At 39.6% G+C, this 16794-nt stretch overlaps 1 protein-coding gene across 1 annotated transcript; it reads left to right on the forward strand.

Annotated features, from left to right (window-relative positions):
• Window positions 1-32: 32 nt before the first annotated feature.
• LOC111221556 (synaptophysin-like protein 2) lies at window positions 33-15439 on the forward strand. Its single transcript, XM_022745000.1, has 6 exons — window positions 33-237; window positions 454-528; window positions 7573-7694; window positions 10827-11025; window positions 12053-12226; window positions 13532-15439. The coding sequence occupies exons 1-6, from the start codon at window positions 223-225 to the stop codon at window positions 13655-13657; spliced, it is 711 nt and encodes a 236-aa protein (XP_022600721.1). The 5' UTR covers window positions 33-222; the 3' UTR covers window positions 13658-15439.
• Window positions 15440-16794: the final 1355 nt, after the last annotated feature.

Genomic DNA, 16794 nt, shown 5'->3' on the forward strand with positions numbered 1-16794 from the left:
GGTGTATTTTATTTTGGTGGGTTTGACAGTAGTTTAGTTGTACAGGCTCTGACAGTGCGTTTGTAAGTTACTCCTCTGACTGTTGGTCTGTCGCCTGTTGACAGTTACTAGCTACTGTATCGCATGCCACTGTTCAAACGGAGTGTCTTTAAGTTAGCTCTACAACCAAACTGACAACTTCAGGAGTGAACACAAACTACTTTTCAGTTGCTTCGAGTCCCAATGGATACTGTTCAGGTAGGTGAGTTAGCTAGATCTCTGGGTTTACATGAGTTAGCGTTAGCATATCGCTAACAGGAGTTGGCTAACAAGGGCAGGGCCAGTTAGCCGCAAGGTGACAAACAGGTAACGATAGTTGTGTGGGTGCTATTATGAACGTTAATTCGTTTATACCTGGCTAACTTTGTATTTGTGTATCTCTGTTCGTCTTTTACACTTGTTTGTTCTACTCAGAAATTGATGTCTGGCTTTTCCCTGGATCTGGGACCACTGAAAGAACCTCTTGGATTCATTCGTGTCCTGGAATGGGTGAGTAAAGTTTTTTTTTATTGAACATTTCTCAAAATTAGATACAAACCACGCTAACGTTAGTGATAGTTTTCATATACCTGTGTTCAGCCACCATATCTTCTCGATATTTCTGTCACTTGATCCTCATGATCTCAATATTTCCTTCAGTCCATTTCACAAATCCCGTCTACTAGACACAATGCAATTGTTTGCAGTGTTGTTGACTAACCTTAGGTAAACATGGTACACAGATTGAGGTGCAACTGCTTCTCTGTTTCTGATCTGTTCTTTTTTAACTTTTGACTACCTTTAGACTTGAATTAAATAAATTATGTCATGTCTTTTGGATTTACATATAGCTATTGATTTCCCAAGTGAAATGTTAACCTAGGTAGGTTTCTGCTGTAAAAACGTATACTACACCCCATTTTGTTCACAGTGGTCCAAACTGGAAGATGAAACAATTCCCATGAAATTTCCAGACATTTCTTGTATTGAAGTAGTCCAGCTAAGATAATAGTTGTTGTATAATTCAGAGAGTGAAGCAGTGCCACTGAACAGGCCTGATGTTGATACCGTGAAACAAATAGGTTGGATATACTGTATGTGCTGCTCCTCAGTAGAACATGCTCTAAAATATCACTACGGTGTGAGTCTGTGTGATTGACTTGTAATGAGTAATCTGATTGGACTGTATACTAAAAAAAGAAAACTCCTTATGTGGCTACTGCTGCATTACAGTAGGTAGTGCTGTGTGTATTTAAGCAGCTTGTGGAGCAGCCACATCCTGTTAACATATACAGCAAGGATTATCTGTTGCTGTACTATAGACTTAAACACACGGAAGCATGCCAGTGATGTAGCTATCATTATAGTCATAAAATACACCTGTGCTTTTCCTGCTTTATGTCCAAATGTCTACCATGAAAAACGTCAGTTAACCTGATGATTACAATGTTATTATGAGTAAAATAGTTGCCAAAATCAGTGGAATTATCCTGCATTTGCTTTTACTGAACATGTGTTCACTGTTGGAGTGGAAAACCTGTGTCTTGAATTTTATAATGGAGAAAGAATCCTGGAACTGAAGTAGTTTAGAAAGTATTAATTTTTCTTAGTTCAGAATCAGGGTTATCCTGTCCGTCTGAACCGTCTGAAAACCATGTGATAGCAATGGTATCCAGAGCATGTTCCTGTAGCCATTTCTCCATGAAACACACAACTCTACGCTGATTCCTCACTAAGGCCGTGAGCTGGTCCATCTTATTGTCCAGTGGTCTCACGCTTCCCATGATGATAGAAAGGAAGATACTCTTCTCCATCAGTCTCTGTTGTCTGGACTTGGCTCTCTTTGCTTGTCACCTCATTTCTCCTCACCCTCTGTGTGTCCTTCCTGATATCTGTGGGGATGTCTGTAGTTATGGTTGCCATGTCGGCCGGTTTCAGCACAGTCAGCTGGTCCTTGATGTAAACAATGCAACTGTTGGAGTTGATGCGCAGGGGTGTTGCTAAATGATGGCATTCAAAAAAAGTAGCTCAATGAAAAAAGTAATCCCACTGTAAAAAACAGATCAAAACTCTCACTACTAGCACATTTGAACTGTGTTGCTACAATTTGTATGACTGTTGTTTGGTTGCTCGGCTTTTTGAGTTTGAGGATTTTTGCTCCTTCATAATAGTCACTCAGCTTTCAAATCTGATTTTCACAGCTGCATTAATTGTTGTTCTGATTTTTAAACTGCTATTTCCAATTTCTCAGCCTTAAGGCTGAAATAAACAGACATCTTCCAGCGTGAGGCACTCTAGCACTGGGCCAAACAGTTTCCCTCCCTGCTCTACATACTCAAAGAGATGTTTATAATTAATATAACTGAATGTCAAACTGGTCTGAATGCCGCAGCCTGTAAACATGGACATTAGCCAGTAACAGTAGTTTTTCACAGTGTCAGATGGAGGGTTGTCATTACTAAGGTAGGGCAGTGGTCTGGCTATTTATGCAATCATGACCTGCAGGGTCTGTTTTTGGTTCATTATCACCATATTTTCATGTGATGTTATATACACATAAAGGTTGTTGTATAAAATATTGAGTTGCAAGATTTAGAACCTTGTGACTTGCTGCTGTTTCATATCTCTCCTGCTGCTCCCTGACCAGGAGTGGTAGTGACGAATGCTTCAGTCAGTCTGTGGGAAGCTGGGTGGATATTGGATTCTGGATTCTGGACAGGGAACCCACACCCTGTCTGGAGGGTTTGTTTGGCGTGTGGTCAGATTGGCCTGGGTGGGTCAAACAGAGCTGAGATGAAAGCTGAGAAACGTTGTGGAGATCCAGAGATACCTGAAAGATGAAACCCATTCCCGAAAATCCTCAGTGGGCCTGAAGCTTGCTAAATACTGACCTCTAGTTCTTAGTGTTTCTGTTGTTTATCTTTCTGCCTTTACAATACTAAAGCCTGCTTCGCCCTGTGCTTTGGCCCATTAAATGCAACTGTAAAGTAGTTGAAAAGGGTCTTGATGATTTTGGAATGTGCTTTGGTAGATGTGGGTGTAAGTGAACAACTGACATTATTCTCGAGAGAAAGTACGGAAGCAAGAATCACATGCCCTAATCGGAAACTTCATTGTAGGAAGGATGTACTGGGAGGGGGTGAGGTGTGTATGTGTCGGTGTATGTGTGTGTCTCCCCTTTGTCTCCCCTTTACAAGATTATTACTGCAACACTGCCATTTGGTTAGAAAAGAGCAGTTTTCTTGTGACCACCATGTTGTCCCTGTCATATGAAAAGCATATGATTGCTTCTGATTAAGTTAAAGAAGTGAGTGAAGGTCATCGGCTAGCCCCATTGGGTGATCATAAACATTCACTGTCACCCAGCAGCAAGTCTTTTGGCACTTTTATCATAGACATACTGTATAGACATATGTGTTGGCTGGTAACTTTTGGGAAGTTGCAATACAAGATATGTTTGAAGTAATTAGTATTTTTCCAACTGTAAAATGTTGCAAGGATTAATCAATTAGTCAATCAGCAGGTATTTGGGTAATCAATAATCGTCTCAGTCAGCTTTTCTTTGTCCCATACAACAGTGACTTGAATATCTTTAGGTTTTGGACTGTTGGTCAGACAAAACAAACAATAGAAGACAACATTGTGGGCTTGTAAAAATGGTAAATGGCATTTATTTTATAGACTAGAACAATAAATCAATTAATTGAGAAAATAATTGCCATATTTATCAGTAAACGATAATGACATGAAAGTCCACAGTAAGAGTTAGTTAGAGGTGTTAGGAGAAGAGGTACTCTCAGAAAGAGATGAGTCTTCAACAGATTCTTGAAGATACAGAGGGACCCCTGCTCTGATAGAACCACAGACCAGAACAGTCTGGACTGAGACTGTCTTGGATGGTGATGACAGACCACGTTCATTGGAGGGACTCAGTGGCTGAGAAGGAGCAACAGGCTGAATGATTGAGCTCAAGTAGATGGAGCAGACCCAGAAGTCACTCTGAAGGCAGCATTAGAGACTGAATCTGATGGGTAGACAGTCGAGGTGGATGAGCAGCAGAGTGACATGTGACCTTTGAGGCTGATTGAAGACCAGACGCATCACCATATTCTGGACCATCTGTAAGGGTTTCACTGCATGAATGGAGATCCACCAGAAGAGCATTCCAGTAGTCAGGGCAAGACATTAACCATGGCCTGGATCGAAGAGCTGGGTGGATTATTGGGTTTCTTATGTTGTATAAAGCAAAGTGGCACAACCAGATCTCTAACATGGTCAGAGAAGCAGAGCTGGTCATCAAACATGTGTTACAACCCGGCTCACAGGGGAAAAGGGAAGCAACACAAAACCCAGTTGGTATTAGGTATAAGGTTGTTTATTGTAACATAGATTGCAAAAAGAATGGTTTATATGGACACAAAACACAAACCAAGGAATGGGGCCGGTGGGTGCTGTCCAAATCAAAAACAGAATATAACAAAAGGAGGACTCTCTATGAGCTAATCAGTAAAACCAGTTACCCAATTGAAAGTAAAAGGAAAAACAAAACTGGCTACCAAGGCCGACTAAAGAACAAAAACACACCAGGAACAGCACCCCTGCACCTAGTGTGTGTAACAAAACAAATTGCTACAAGTGGAGGAACCAGTAAAATCAGTTTAAGTATAAAATCTAAACCTGACCCCACTTCCAGGCTTCCAAGATTACCATCAGTAAACCCACAAACAAAACTGTCGCAAAACAAGCGACCACTCTCTGCTATCTCACTGTTCACACACAAGACAAATATTCTTTCCACAAAGAGGCGAGCTGCCACTAACAGTCAGCTGCCCCGACTGACAGACGGGCCGGAGCTTTATAGCTGGGTGTTCCTGATTGGGCGGCAGGGATTGGCCAGTTGCAAACAAACCGCACCAATTAGGCAAGAGAGGGTGGAGCATCCGTGGGGACAGGAGCAGGCCGCTCGGCAGGCAGCCTGGCAAACAGAAAAATTAAACACAACAAAAGTGGCCAGAGTAGCGGCCGTAACACATGACACCCAGGTTTCTCATGACCTTGGTTGGGGTCAGGGATGAAAAGGTGATTTTGATATTGATATCATGATGGAAAGACTGATTGGCCAAGATGACTAGGAGTTCAGTCTTAGAGAGGTTTAGTTGAAGGTGGCGTTTGTTCATGCATGTGGATATGTCAGAGAGCCAAGCTGAGATCAGTGCAGAGACAGTGGGGTCGTCTGTTGGGAACGACAGGTATAATGACAGGTGCAGTTGGGTGTCGTCTACATAGCAGGGATATGAGGAGACCTGCGAGCAGCCAATTGGACCCAAAGAGGTGGTGTATACTGCAAAGAGAAGGCAACGTTGGAGTGAGCGGGTGTGGTGGATAGAGGACACAGGCTATCCAGACATAAGGTTCCTGTAGAGCAGAGACACTCTGTGGCAGCATTGATCTCCATTGAAGAAAATGTGACGAGGTAGAGTAGAGATAACCATTAAGGAAAAGTAGGAGGGAGATGGAGGAATGAAAGCAGAGGTAGTGGATGGATATCAGTTCTGGGAGGCAAACAGTGAAGCAAATGAAATAGTGGTCAGAGAGTTGCAGAGGTGTGACTGTTAGGGAGTCTGAAATCAACTTTACTGGCTTTGTGAGTCAGAGGGCTGCAGAATGGTTTCATTTACATGACATGACTTCTTATGTTTTTAAATGGTTCTGAATCCTCAAACTTTCTGAAAAGGTTTCTCCAGGTTTATGTAAAAATATGAGACTTTGGTTATGTGCCATTGTAGGAATCATCGTCAATCATCATTTATTTTACTTTTAAACTCAAATTGTAATAACTTGATCTCCACAAAGTAGATATTTTACACATCACGCTGAATCAGCAAGTAACCACTGCACACACAAACATTTGGTGCAGATGTACATGTTAAATGAGAGAAGGTGCAAATTCAAGGGAACACTGTGGGATTTTAAGAAATGACCATTCAAATAAATTAATCGAAAAATCTATTTTCTTTCTTCAAGCCTTGCTTGAACAAATGTAACACAGCCTTTATAATTCATCTTACAGCCACATGTGGCCAACACACTGCTCTGAACTGAGTAACTTTATGTAAGCAGAGTAACAATGTTGAGAAAGCTCAGTTTCTATCACTATCATCTTTCTCCAAAAAGTTGTCATGAGTGAGTACCAGCTGTAATGAAACACTTGACATATCTTAGCCCTATATTTCCACATCAGTTACAGGGGTGGTATGTCTATAATGTGTCCCAGTGCTGGCTGTATGACAGAATGCTGCAGTATGAAATCGCACTCTGCTCTGTTCCTAGTTCGTGTTTCTATTTTAGCACTTAATGTGTTACCTTTTAAAAATAGGATGAAACAGCAGCAGACAGGATCAACAACATTGTAGTGGAGTAAGTTGGATGTACTCTGCTTACAGATATAGCATTTTAACAAGGTTTTTCCTGGCTTCAAATGGACCTCTGGTGTTACCCCAAGGTGTAAGAGGTTTTTGGGAGGGCTACCTTCCGGATTGTGTTCAGGGGTTAGGCTTCTAAATGTTTTTGTACAATGCGGATTGCACAGAATTGAAAGTGTCCAGTAGAGTACTGCAGGTCTGAGCCCAGTCCAGGTCCTATAACTAACAACATGCTTTCAGCCTGACCTGAATGTCAGTGTAGATGTGGTCATGCTGCAGATGAAGAGACGCTGTTCAAACTTTGCTGCTTAATTCATGGATCACCTGAGAAATTTGGTTGATTTAGATGCAAACTAGACATATTTGAACCCTTGCAGTTTCTGCTGTACTGGAGTGGACTCTGGAGATCCTGGAGTGGAAACCTTGTTTTTCTGCACAGTCAGTTCAAGTTAAAGGTTACAGGAAATGGTCCAGGTTTCCCTCTGCTTTCCATTCTTCCTGCTGGTGTCTGTTCTTTGTCAGCATAGTTGAAGATTTCAGCTTATTTTTCTCCCCTGAGATGGAACATTTTGCTGACATTCATTCTTCTCTGAAAACAACTTCTACATAGTTAAATTTTTGTGCACAGCATTCACAGTAAATGTACAGAAGGTTAGCGTTGTCTTATCAGTGCTGTGTTACACGAACAGTACATTACACTTAGAGCAAAAAACCTGTGATTCAGTAATCACACATAGGAACAACTGCAGGGAAGATGGTGATGGTAAAGTGGGGAATTTAGTTCAGACTGAAAAATATCACATCTCTTACTTATGAGAAAGGAAAAGGCATCATAGTATCAGTTATATATTGGCTGTAATTTAGAAGCTGACCTCTGATCCTAAAATGCATCGCAATTCAAGTGTCTTAATGTAGTTTTTTTGGAAATATAGGGTTTAATTTAATTTCAATACAAACTTTTATTCAGATTTTGTAAATTTTATTTTGGGGCAGAATTTCAGCAGCTGAGTCAGGTTTCATTTTATTTAAAATCAGAAGCCCGATAGCTTGAGCACCTGTCAGTCAAACAAACATGCCTCTTTTTAAAAAAAAAAAATAAATTCTTACCCTCCAATTTTCTCTGCCACTACAGGTCTTCACCATCTTTGCCTTTGCTACCACTGGAGGTTACTCTGGGAGCACCCACTTCACTGTCAAATGTCCAGGAGCGCAGGACGTGCAACCTGTAGAGCCTGTGTTTGGCTACCCATTCAGGTACTATAGAACAATGGAGTGCTCAGTTGTTCCTTATCTCTCATTGGAGCCATGCCCACTTTACTTAAAGTTCACTACCCACACTAAAATGCCAGGAGCCAAACCTTTTGGATCTTGTTCTTCTGTCAGTTGGCAAACAAAACAACTGTGGAATACTGCCACCATCTGGCCATCTTCTGTCCCCTGTCTGACAAAGTGTCTGAAAAGTGTACTTAGGTCAATGTGATATTTCAGTTTTTCCTTTTTAATAAATTTGTTTTAACTTAGACATTATGGGGTATTAAGTGTAGACTAATGAAGGATTTTTTTTTTGTTTTATCATGAGGCGACAACAGAACAAAATAAGAAATAACTGAAGGGTCTGAAAACTTTGTGAATGCTCTTTAGCTTTATGTTAATGCTGTCAGATGTCTGCAGGGACAGAAAATAACTGAAGGTTTGATTGTGGGTCTGAATGCTTCCAGGTAACCAGTCCAACCAGTATTTGCTGAGTGGTTGCATTTAAATCCACTGTCAAATAGGACTGGGCCATATGGTTGAACTCACACCTGTTTGACATTTAAATAAAGATTGTTGGTTTTTGATTACTATTGGACATTTTTTAATCTAAAATAATAAGTAGAGTGGAGATCTACTTAAGCAGAGACAATACACATTCTTTCATTCTGCTCACCTGGTAGAGCACATACCACATAGGCTTAACCCTAACCACAATGGCTTCAAGTTCTACCCATTACCCTTTGCTTGCATGTCATAACCCTCTCTCTCTCTTACCCTGACTATCCTGTCTCTCTCACTGTGGTTGTCTAAATAAAGGCAAAAAAGGCCAAAAAAAATACAATTCACGTGTAATACTTTTGTTAATAATACATTAGTGTTAAATAATTACAATGCCAAATAATAAAATAATTACAATTAAATGAAAGTTCACTCTTATTTTGTATAATTTGTTAATATTATCAAATTGTTGTATTTTATCAGATGCAAATTACCACTACTTTCAATTAGCAATAAACATGATACTATGATATGACAAATGTATGCACAACCATGTAACTGTTGTTTGGTGTAAAGAACTGTTCTCCAGTATTATAAAATTAAATCAGACAAATCTTAATCAGACAAAAAAAACAATTTCAGTCTCTCTTGATAGGTTTTATCACACTTGACAGTGGTAGAGGAAAGAGCAACAGTGTTAAATTTATTAGTAGTTAATTTTAGTGGCATTCTACAGGACTTTGACAAATAGCAGAAATAAAGTGGCCTGTGACCTTCTCTTTTTCCATTACACTTACATTTGCAGTTTGGTCATTTTTAGATTAGACTAGGGGAGATATTTACAGGATTTCCTGCTCTTTTTTCAGGAGTTAACAGTGAAATCATATTTGTTCTTATTTAATAAAGGACTGCACTGACAGGACTGTTTTATACAGGTAAAATAGAAAATGTAATGTCTGTTAAAAGCCCACATAGACTCTGGGAGTGAGAATTTAATAAAAGACAGGACAAATGTATTTTTATTGCCCATTTCATACATAAAAAAGAAAACGGCATAAAAACAAGAAGAGGATAAAACATTAAAATGCAAATTGAAAGAATAGAAGACTTTTTAAAGAAAATTTAAAAATAAAGAACAGCGATATAAATACAGGAAAGGAGGGAAGCTGGTTCATGATGAGTAGTTATGGTTCAGTCAAAGGCAGGAACATAAAAGTTTTTAACCTGGATTTAAAGGTGTTCAAAGTCTAATGTTTGTTACAGTTCTGTGGTGCACAGTAACTAAATGCTGCTTCTCCATTTTGAGTTTGCACTCAACAGTAACAGTAACAGTAACAGCCCACTACCTGATGACCTGAGAGGTTGAGAGGGTTCAACACAGTCAGAGATGTATCTTGGTCCTAAGCCACAAGGACATTTATACACAAGTAGAAGTTCTATAAATTCTATTCTCTGACAGAGACCTGAGAACTGGTATGATGTGTTCATTGTTTTGATCTTTGTTAGGATTCTAACAGCTTATTCTGAATGAGCTGCAGCTGTTTGAAGTAAGAAAAGTCTGTTACAGAAATCTAATCTGCTTGAAGAAAAAGCTTTTGACAGATTAGACCATTGTGGCCAATTATACTCACACTTACACAAAATGTAATTACAGTTACCTCCGCAGATCTCCTAATGTGTTTGATTAAGAGAACACCCAAAGTCCATGTGGACCAGGAGGAAGGTTTGAGTTCAATTTAATTTATAGTAAATGGTGACGATAAAAGGTAGATTTGTTTGTCATGCATAATTATGATAGTTGATGTAATTGCTTTGTATAATGTGGCCTGATGGGAGCATGTAATGTTAAGTAGCTGAGGTCCAAGGATTGAGCCTTGTGGAACCCCACATATCATGTTGGTTCACTCAAATACAAAAATGCAGCTGAGATAAAATAGTTCCTGTACTGAAGATGTGACTTGAACCACTTTAGCACTCTGCCTGAGAACCCAACCCACTTTTCTAGTCTCTCTTGGTCATTTTTAACTACACATCTTAACCAGACAGCGATGAGAGAAAAAAGCTGAGCAAATGTCAACGGCAACTTGGCTCCCAGCCCCTCCACCCTGTGGTGGAGTGTTGTGTAGTTTGATGAAAGCAGCCGGTAAACTTAAGTTGGCTGTGTTTTGCATCTGTCAAACAGGTATAAAGATTTAACCAAAAACAACCTACATTGTTTTTTTTATAACTCCTTCAATTACATATATCCAAAACCAATATTCTACAACTAAACAGTTTTAAGCCAAAGAGTTTTCCTTGTTACTATCATCACAGTGTGATGCTCTGGTGTCAGAAACAGGGTCTTCTATTTATCATCATCGTTAATTGTTTTAAGAAATGATTGGATGAAGATGTGAAATCAGTCTGTAAAATGTCTTCATGATGGAGCTGATCTGCAGTCAGACAAATCAACTGAAGGTTCTGTTTAGTTTGTATAAAGTCTGAAGTCTCACTTAATCCTGTCATTCTCTCCTCTTGCCTTCCATGGATTAAAGAGTGAGTGAGGTGAGGACTTGTTTTCTCTGAAATCACACAGAGTATAAAAACATGAGAGCAGCTGTTGACACCGACTTCTCCCTCTGTACGTCTCCTCAGGTTGTCAGCGTACCCCTATAAGATACCATCATGTAACAGCACTCCATCCAACGTCACCTACCTGCAGGGCGACTTCTCCTCCTCGGCAGAGTTCTTTGTGTGTGTCGGCGTATTTGGGTTTCTTTATTGCACCGCCACACTGATCCTCTACCTGGGCTACCAGAATGTCTACCGCCAGACCACCCGTGGTCCCATCATCGTGAGTACATCCTCTCTTTATACCTACTAACACCAACCCTGGGCAGTGTTTCCCATACACCAGTGGTTCCCAACCTTTTCCGCCTCATGGCCCACTTAAAAAGCTCAAAAATGTTGGTGGCCCATATCCATATTTTAATGATAATGATCTGAAAGCAGGGGAAGCTCATTTTTTAGGCGACAGTCAAAGCCGGAGACATTGTTTTCGGGTTGTCCGTCCATCCCATTCTCGTGGACATGATATCTCAGTAACACCTTGAGGGAACTTCTTCACATTTTGCACAAACATTCACCGGGACTCGAGGATGAACTGATTAGATTTTGGTGGTCAAAGGTCAAGGTCACAGGGACCTCAGAAAACACTTTTTAGCCATTACTCAAGGCTTTCACACATTTGGTTCATATTTTATAGGACTCCCCTCTCACCTCCAGCTCTCAACTGTGTTGACTGTGTTTACCCAAACAGTTTCTCATCCAGACTCTTTGACCTGCTTTTGATTGTTCTCATTGCAAAATTTCACTCAGTCTCCATTTTGTTTACATCTGCTTCCCCATGAGATCATTTGAGGTGGTCTCTGCTCCCTGATAATAATCATGATAATCTTAATAAAGTCCTGTAGTCAGTGATGCACCATTATTTTAAAATCTTGTAGTGTGAACATGCTTGAGATTAGAGAGAAGATGCAGGGAAGTTGCTCCTTATGTGTGTGATGCCACCTGAGTTAAGATTTTAAATCTCCTGTAGTGTGAGCCCAGCTTTAGGATCAGTACAGAGAATGGTCAGATGGTAAAATCAAAAATCATACAAAGATTGTCCAATACAGTTTGATTGTAAAATTATGAATATGAAAAATATGACCACTTATGAATTATGAACGTAACCTACACTCAGGAACAACATACAGATGGCAACATACTCGTGTTTTTATAGTAGATAATATTTACAACTTGGAACTAAGAACTCTGAGTGTTGATGTGATATTGACATGTATGTAAGCATGCTCCATGTTTACTGTGTCCTCCCTCAGGACCTCCTGGTGACCGCTGCCTTTGCCTTCCTGTGGCTCGTGTGCTCCTCAGCTTGGGGCAAAGGCCTCACTGATGTCAAATGGGCCACGAACCCTGAGCACCTGGTGGAGTCATGCAAGGAAGTCTGTCAGGCAGGAGAGTTTCCCTCCATGGGCCGCCTCAACGCCTCCGTGGTGAGTCATGTTAAAGCAGTGCACTAGCAGCAGACCTCGTTACTTCTCTGTGATCATATGGTTCTTGTAGATGAAAGAGTATTGTAGAGATCTTGGGGCCATTTTTCTCCTGGATGAATCCACTCCATTCACACAACTGTGTTTAAGGAAAATGAGCTACAGCAGGGATTTCTTTAGCTTCCCTTACAACTTGTCACATATTTAGTCATTTTCTGTCATTGCTAATTACAACATACAAAGTTGTTTATGAATAAATGGTCGTGAGGTGTTGTTCTTCTACACAGACACACAGAACATGACAGTGCTGCCAAAACATCACCTAATTTATTTTTGTTACTAGGTCACATTCACATTATTATGTCTCCGTGCTGGCCACAGTCAGAGCCGGAGGCATATTGTTTTCAGGTTGTCTGTCCGTTCCATTCTCATGGACACAATATCTCAGTAACGCCTTGAAGGAACTTTTTCAAATTTGGAACAACATTCACTTGGACCTATATATCCCTAGGGGATTAAAATATAATATATATATATACACATTTTTTTATTTTTTATTTTTTATTTTTTATTTTTTATTTATTTATTTTTAATCCCCTAGGGGAAATTCAGGATAAATGTTGCCATATTATCTTATTCAGCACATAACGTAACTGCTCCTGTGAACTTCACTGATCTTCATCTTTCAACCAACATGTTTCATCCTGACTCTGACTGTAACTCTGTTTCAGGAGTGTCACAGGTATAAACTACCTGCCTCAGTTCCACCATGGTTTCCATTTTCAACACTGTACTCCTCACAGCACAGGAGGGAGGCTGACTAGTTATTGTTGTACGAGTGCTGTAGTGGCAGAGAACTGCGCATGGGACTGCATCACTATTTGCTGCAGCAGTGTGGAGTTACTATGTATAATAAAATTTGAATGCACATTGTAAAATGAAAATGTGGTCTCATAATAGCATTTTTATTTCCCATCTCTATACACACTGTTTGAAAATTAATGTGTAAATGTAATAATTATTTGAATTTTAGTATCCTGTTGATGTTCAGGTCAAACTTTTGTCTACAAAACATTCTAATGTGTTTTCTAGTGTTAGCATGAATGGTGGTGGTGGTGAGCAGTGTTTTACAGCTACAGATGACATGTAGTCATGTAGGCAATTTATCACACAGTGGATCACAGAGGAAGAATACAGTATCATGAGTGTAATGCAGTCTAGTGCAGCTCCACCTCAGAAATGAGCAGTTTACATTATTTACATGACTGACAATTAACCATCATCATGTGTTTTCCTGTCTTTCTACAGATCTTTGGCTTTTTGAACTTGATCCTGTGGGCAGGTAACTGCTGGTTCATTTACAAGGAGACCCCTTTCCACAAGGACCCCAACCCACCGGCCACCATGGAGGAAGGAGGGGCCCCGGGGCCTTAACCACATCACTGACGATCTTCAAGCATCAGCCTGTACCCACAGCAGAAGTGCTTTGTGCCCAACACTGGTCTCTTATGTCATCTTGCAGAAATGGAAACAAAGAATGAATGAACACCTCCCAACACTTGTCAGAACTGTTTTTCAGTTACAGGTCTTTAGCTGAAGTTAAACTTGTCCCCAGTGACTGAAAAACTTTCTGTTCTCTATTTTTTTTAATCTGTCATCAGCTCCCAGTTCCCATATTCCTTGAAAACACTAAGTGTGAACACAAACTAAAATACTGAAACACTAAGTACAAAGGAGCTCCTGTGTTGAAACCTGAAACTGTCTGATGTGGTGCTCAGAGCAGCAGACCTACAGTGCATTTGCTTCCACAGCAGCACATCGTCCACCCCTGAGGTCTGCCCTTCAGGGAGATCAACCTGAACCTGAACCTCTGCTGGTCCATGGTCTGGGAAAAAGGCAAAGGACCAACAGAGGTTCAAATCATATAGTATTTAAACATTTAAAGTGGGAGGAAATGCACACGTGGGCCCTGCTCTTCTTTCATGAAGTAATCTGTAAGAGGAAGTGCTACAGTACAGACTGAACATGTCACTTCAACTTCACTGGATGAGTCAAAAGCTCTAGGTCAAAATATGTTGAGTGATCCTTTTCCTCCAGTTTAAAACAGCTGATTGCGCAGACCTGGTAAATAATCAGACCATGGTGTGTGTTAAACCATCTAACACTTAAATTAACCGCCACATGAAATATATTACAGAACCACATGGTTGTTACAGTTTCAACACACTTTGATTTTCTAGTGTTTAATTGTTTACAGCAAACAGCACACACTAAGTAAAAGGAAATTCACACTACAATCTACTGTAAACTTGTTGAGGCAGACACTTTCAGGTTGTGAGACACCTGTTTATATTTCCAGCCTGTGTCCAGACCTAGGCAGGCTCTCTCCAGGTTTACTCCAGTAGCTCACAGTGACTGATGTCAGGCCAAACCTCATTCAGCTCCTGTTTGATCCAGATGTTACATTTAGCCTGTTCGATAACACTAAGACTCATCCTTGTTTGAACTCTCTTTTGAAAAGGTGCCTTGCAGTGACATTATTTATGTATTTTTATCTACATTAATTGGTCTGTTGGATATTTTTAAACCAATGTTGGGTTTCTGTTTGTATTTCCTAATGGAAAAGTGTCAGTGTGCAGCTTCTCTTTGATTTATTTGGTCATCCACTGAATAGCATTAGGTCCATTGATCATAAATGGTTCTATTCTCAACATAAGTGATGTAATCCTGCTGTATTTCTTTATGATCCTGCCCATACTTCTGCTCTTCATGTAACCGGACATTAGAAGGCTTTACTGAAGCCCTGTAGTTGTTCTGAGTCACTGTTGATAACTTGTTGTCGACATGTTGAACAGTTACTTTGCACTCAGAGGGATTGAATTATCTCTAATACGAACCTATATATTTGCCCAATGACTCAAATCTTAACAATAGTGCAGCTGTTTATTTCACAGCCCAGCGAATGTATGAGGGACTGTTTGAGTATCTGTAAGTAAAGTAATATATTTTCCACATCATATTGAGATTAGACATAAAGTTTATTATATAGTAAGTTACTTTATCAGTTTTAAAAGATAAATCTTAGTTGAAGTAAAGCACAGTGATATGTGGATGTTTATGGTTTATTGACTTCATGTATTTTATGCCTTCTTTGTGCTAAAGGAAAACAGTGGTTTATCTGTACTGATGTGTAAAAACACGAGAGCTGCAACTGCTGATCTTGGCTCCTTTCTTCATTACACTGCAGAGTGAGTTCATTAGTTAGAGCATCTGTAGTTGAGCATCCACACACAATGTTGACAGACATTTAAAGCCACTATGATTATAGCGTCTTTCACATTAGTCTAATAGCACATTATAATCCTGTTTGAAATTCATGAAGTCTATTAAGTTTATTTATATGACACTTTTTACAGACATGAGTCAAAGCATAGAAGACACATAACAGAAGAATACAACACAGTATCCAGTAAAACACATAAAGAACAGGCCTGGTACGCAGTCTACCTGAAAGTCTCTAGCTGCTTTTTTTGTTATTCACTTTTTATTTCTTTTCCAAACAAAAAAAAAACAAAACAGTAACAATAGTAATAATAATGATAATAATAAACTAATAATAAGAACACTGAAGACAAAGAAAGAAAACATGGTAAGCATTGGTATCACCTGGTTAGTCATAGAATATTGTATTCACGTAGGGGTCCTATATTTTCCAAAAATACTTCCTGCCTGTTGTCCATTTAAAAAATTAATTGTTCATAGTTGGCTATTTTGGTCATTTCTCCTGACCACTTGTTGAAAGGGATGAATTTTTTTGTTCTCCAGAGTCTGAGCACAATCCTACAACCTGTGGTCAGAGCCAGTCACACCATAGAGTCTGCTGTACCGTCAGTCAAATCCCCTCAGGTATGCTGCCTAATATGCAGAGGGCAGGGCTCTGTGGCATCACTGTACCAAGAACTTTGGTGAGGCATGTGTTCAATCAATCAATCAGACTTTGTTTGCACATCACAGACAATCTGACACACAGTGTGTTACAGAATAAAGGGGTCTGTGCTTGGCAGGAGTCTGGACTCACTCTCCACAACATTCTGGCAGGACAGAGCAGCAGCTACAGCTGCAGCAAACCAGAGGAAATGGACTAATCTAATTATTATTGTTTATTTATTATCAGCTGTTTTCATTATTATTATTATTATCATCAACAATGAGCTAATGGACACATGAATTTCCCCTCTGGGATAAATAAAGTATCTATCTATCTATCTATCTATCTATCTATCTATCTATCTATCTATCTATCTATCTATCTATCTATCTATCTATCTATCTATAAAAAAAACAACCCCCACCCCCTCACTCACACACACACAAGCAAAGAACAATAAATGACCAAGTCATAAATAAAAACAATAGAGTTAAGACAATAATGATAGGAACTGAGGAATCGCTGAAGACTGGAGAGCAAAGATAACGATAGAGTTATAAACATCAAATAATAAAATACTGAAACAGCGGAGATGTTTCGAAGTGAGTGAAACCATGAATAAAAGTAGAAATTAAATAAATAA

The sequence above is a fragment of the Seriola dumerili genome, unplaced genomic scaffold, assembly GCF_002260705.1.
Source record: "Seriola dumerili isolate Sdu_G_001 unplaced genomic scaffold, Sdu_1.0 BDQW01000088.1, whole genome shotgun sequence".
In the NCBI taxonomy this organism is placed as follows: Eukaryota; Metazoa; Chordata; class Actinopteri; order Carangiformes; family Carangidae; genus Seriola; species Seriola dumerili.

Bases quoted from the DNA above. Each gene is read 5' to 3' on its own strand.
- LOC111221556 (XM_022745000.1), top strand. The intron at 11,026-12,052 runs GTGAGTACATCC...GTCCTCCCTCAG, and splicing joins CCACCCGTGGTCCCATCATC to GACCTCCTGGTGACCGCTGC. The intron at 12,227-13,531 runs GTGAGTCATGTT...GTCTTTCTACAG, and splicing joins GCCGCCTCAACGCCTCCGTG to ATCTTTGGCTTTTTGAACTT.